This window comes from Anastrepha ludens, chromosome 6 (assembly GCF_028408465.1).
Source record: "Anastrepha ludens isolate Willacy chromosome 6, idAnaLude1.1, whole genome shotgun sequence".
Taxonomy (NCBI): domain Eukaryota; kingdom Metazoa; phylum Arthropoda; class Insecta; order Diptera; family Tephritidae; genus Anastrepha; species Anastrepha ludens.
Genome location: NC_071502.1, coordinates 50240179 through 50244310, shown reverse-complemented (window position 1 = coordinate 50244310; position 4132 = coordinate 50240179). Strand labels below are relative to the sequence as shown.

The 4132-nt window shown below is 39.2% G+C and overlaps 1 protein-coding gene across 1 annotated transcript; it reads right to left on the bottom strand.

Moving 5' to 3' along the window:
- Nucleotides 1-245: 245 nt before the first annotated feature.
- Nucleotides 246-2179, bottom strand: LOC128866033 (putative inorganic phosphate cotransporter). Its single transcript, XM_054106498.1, has 4 exons — nt 2069-2179; nt 1848-1984; nt 691-1776; nt 246-624 (listed from the first exon to the last, which is right to left on the bottom strand). The coding sequence occupies exons 1-4, from the start codon at nt 2109-2111 to the stop codon at nt 442-444; spliced, it is 1449 nt and encodes a 482-aa protein (XP_053962473.1). The 5' UTR covers nt 2112-2179; the 3' UTR covers nt 246-441.
- Between the last annotated feature and the right edge of the window lie 1953 nt (nt 2180-4132).

Below are 4132 nucleotides of genomic sequence, written 5' to 3'. Positions count from 1 at the left end.
TTATCTAACCAAAATACTTGAATCTCTGGATTTGGAATTGCTAATCTGGAATATTTTGTATTTTATTATTCTTGCTCGAGACCTTGTATATCTTGCCAACAAAAACACATTGTAATATGCAATTTGAGTAAATGCCGATGCGTCGACCAGAAACTGAAAGCATTGTACCTCACTCCACTTAACCTTACAATTAGGAAAAGACAAAAATCCATATGTAATGTAATTAAAAAAAACAAAGCCTGGACTTCTTGAAAGAATATGTGTCCAACACTGTAAATACTAATACTATTTATTGTCGAAAATATTTAAAAAAGCTCATAAAAGCCCTTCGATGAATGAAACTCATAATTTCATGTTGAACTCTAACTTATAATGGTTGATGTCTCACTGTCCCATTTTCGCAGACTGAAGCTCACTTACGCGTACTCGTATATGCGCAGATTAGATGTGATCCTTTTCACTTGCCACAGCTTGAAATTCGATATGCTCGCGCTTCTCACGTCGCTTCGTCGGCTCGTTCCATGACTGTAGTTTGGTGCTACCCAGCGTAATAAACAGTAAATTGCCACTAAAATAGTACAAAGCCATGATCATAAAAACTATGCGCCACTGAGTTGTGTTTGTCTGTAATTCAAAAATATGCAAGTAAATACAATAAATAAATAAAAAAAAATATCTCCATCGACTGACCGTATCTGTAACAACAAGACCAACAACAAGCGGGGCAATTACGCTCATCACATTAGCAGCACAATTTGTTATGCCCATCAAAGTGCCGGCGAAATTTGGTGCCAAGTCTATGTGATTCACGAAGGAACCTAAAAATGATGCAGAATTTGTGCCCACAGCCACTGTTAGTAGGACAACAGCCATATCTGCTTGTTCTTTGCCAACAAAGCCGAGTGCAATGATTGCTGCCATCGGTATCCACATACCGATCGTATTGAATACTTTACGGCTAGCATTGGTGCTCAGCAACTGCATCGACAACAGCACTTGAGCCAAGGCACAGAAACCCAGACCGAGTAGCAAATTTGCAGCGTATGGGAGAGCAGAAAGCAAAGCATTACTTTTGATATCCTTGCCAAGCACACTTTTCATATACGATGGTATTTGTGTCATCAAAGTCCAATAGCCCCAATTGTAGGCGCAACAGGCGATGAGCAGCATCCAAAATGGCACCGATGTGAAAATTCTCAACCAAGGTGTTGGTAACTTTGAGGTACTTGACTTATTCTCACTTTTCGAGATCGCTCCCAGCGTAGTTTCAATGTAATTCCTTTCGTTTGTGCTAATAATTTTAGATTCGCGTGGGGAATCAGCACCCAAAAATAGCCAAACGATAGCCCAAAGCACACCACACCAACCGGACATGTAAAAAATGCTTGGCCAGCCGTACTTCGAGGCAGCCAACGCACCGCTAACAGCCAACATGATAATCGAGCCAAATTGTGAACCGGAGAAACATAGCGTAGCGAGCACACCTCGTTCGGCGGGTGGCGCCCATTTGGCCAGTAATGTATGCGTGGAGGGATATATAACACCTTGACAGAAACCCTGTAGGAAACGTAAAGCGCATGTTAATTGCCAATCGCCCACGCGCGCGCTAAGCGGTGTGAATAAGGCTAGAAAACCTGAAGTGCCAACGCTGAAAAGCAGCATTACTTTGCCACCAAAGCGCTCCGACAACTGACCACCTGGTATTTGCGTTAGGAAGTAACCCCAAAAGAAGCTGCTTAGTAGCAGTGACTTCGTTTGCTCTGACCAGTCATAGTCCTACGACAAAAGAAAAAAACCAAAATTAGGTAGGAAAAATAATTCATGTTGTATGTTAACTGCATACGCACCGGAAAGTCTGGATTTGTGGAATTACGATCCATCATTGCTACAATTGCGACAGAAAGATTGACACGCATCATGAAAACCGCACATAGGCCAAAGAAAATCAGCATACTTTGGAGATGCCGCACGCCAAAAGCCGATTCTGTTAAAGAGTTGTCAAATGAGTACGAGATGCACTTAAATTTTTGTAGTAAGAACCACTCTTCATATATTCTTCTATACTTGCTTTCAATTCCACTCTTAGCTGTTGGTATACCATCTCGCTCCATAATGGGATTTTACTAATATAGTTTAATGCTTCCTGCTCGAGAATGTGGGTAAAACTGACTGCATTCCTGCATTGCATTATTTGTAAGATATCAAATACCTTTTCTCATCGCATTGAGATAAAAATTAAATAAATCTCAAAAATTTATAAGCGCAAATAATAATTGCACTTAGATTTAGGGCGACTGTGCGACGTGCGAAGAACTTGGAATTTGTATAACGTTACGAGTTCGCAGCATTAAAATAAGCTAAGTATTTGGAAAAGTAAATTTAAGTAAATATATACCCACATACATATAACGTCAAAAACTAGCCTAGCAGCAGCACAGGCAGGCAAACTCATCTGTAAAAAAGGGGGGAAAAAATTAACAAATTATATACTTAAATAGATGAAGTTATGCTTGGAAGGCGAGAATGTGGAGTTTCCATACCCTCATGCCTAGGCGTAATTGCTCATGATGACTGCCCTCTGAAATGTCCAATATTTTCACTCCCATTATGGTACCGCTAGTGAAAAAGCGGGGCTTAAATGCATTTATCAATTCGCTTGTATGATTGAGGTTTCTTAAGAAGTGTCTAACCCACATTGTTCATAGTTGAAACTCCATTTTCATTCCTTATAGTGCGGTTAGTACATCAATTATATTTATGCAATTCATACAATTTACACAATTCGCAAATCTTTTCTTTGCAAGACTCTTCTGAGATACAATCTTTAGTGTTCTGAAGAAAGTTCTGCAGACGGTTATCATCCGTCACCGATAACTCCTAGGATAATGTGAGAAAGAAGACAGCCTCTTCGTTTGAATCACATACTCGTAGATGAGATGTCGGAATCCGAATTAAGGGGGGGGGGGGTAGGGTCACAAAATCGAAATTTTTTTCTTCACTCATCTTATAGTAAATCATTTCAAGAATGTTGTGTCAAAATTTTAAGTGGATCGGAGCAGAACTCTCAAAGTTATAGCCTTTGTAGGCACTCTACCTCGAATGCGAAGCATCGATAATTTCTCAGAGTCATTTTTTCAAACGCGTTTTTCCCGAAACGACTTCTTAAAAGTCGGTGCCAATCACAACTCCGAAACTATTCAACCGATTCTTTTCAAATTTGGCACACGTTTTCTAAATCAAAAATACCTCCCCCCCACAATGTTTTTTTTTTATTTTTTTTTTTTTAAGGTTGTTTTTCACTTACAAATATGGCGAAATTTTTCGCCAAAAATGCTCGTTTTACGTTTTTTTGCCACCAAAACTACAAAAATGAAAAAAAAAAAATATTTATTAATGTGGGGGGGAGCATTACGTCATACTTTAACTGAAAAATTCGACTTTTTTAGTTTCAGATGATTCTACGACGAATGCCGATTGGCACCGCAGAGCACCTCTCGAAAAACATATCTCCAAAAAAACTCTGTCATGGGCTTATTTGTCAATATTTTATTATTAATATTTTTTAAAAACTTATTGAAAAGATGTACAATAACATGCAACTGATTTTATTAAAGTATCTTAAGCCATATTTCTGTAAAAAATTCAAAAAAAAGTGTTTGTTTTTTAGCGCTAAACCCTACCACCCCCTTAAAAAACGAAGGCCGAAATGCGTAGGTTTGAGGAATTGTAGGTGCTTAGCGATAGGAAAAAGTACATCAGGAAGTTCGGCGAGTTACAGAAACTTTCATCACTGGGACGACTTTTCATAAGAACATAAACGGTGAAACTAGTAATTGACGAGCTGGAGGGAACACTTAATCCACCTGCTGCAGTAGATGTCCTAGTGAAGGTGACTACCCTCAGCCGCATTTCTCGTTTCCAATGTTTATGCTGCTACAACAATAACAATAACAACCTCGATTCTCCAATTGTAGGCGTCAATTGTTGGGTTCAACTGGTTCAGGCTAGCAGGAGGAAGGAACGATAGGTGTGCTTTGTAAAATTAGGCCAAATCGCTTAAGCTGCTATTGCGACAATCAAGAAGGAGAAGCGCCAAAGCTTCTTAAATGGCATCAAAGATGGAATTGACGCG

What these genes read in the sequence shown, in the direction of transcription:
- LOC128866033 (XM_054106498.1), bottom strand. Translation starts at nt 2,111, where the DNA reads ATGGAGCGAGATGGTATACCAACAGCTAAGAGTGGAATTGAAA. An exon ending in CCACAAATCCAGACTTTCCG is followed by an intron (nt 1,777 to 1,847) that starts GTGCGTATGCAG and finishes CTTTTGTCGTAG; the next exon opens with GACTATGACTGGTCAGAGCA. An exon ending in GTCTTGTTGTTACAGATACG is followed by an intron (nt 625 to 690) that starts GTCAGTCGATGG and finishes TTTGAATTACAG; the next exon opens with ACAAACACAACTCAGTGGCG.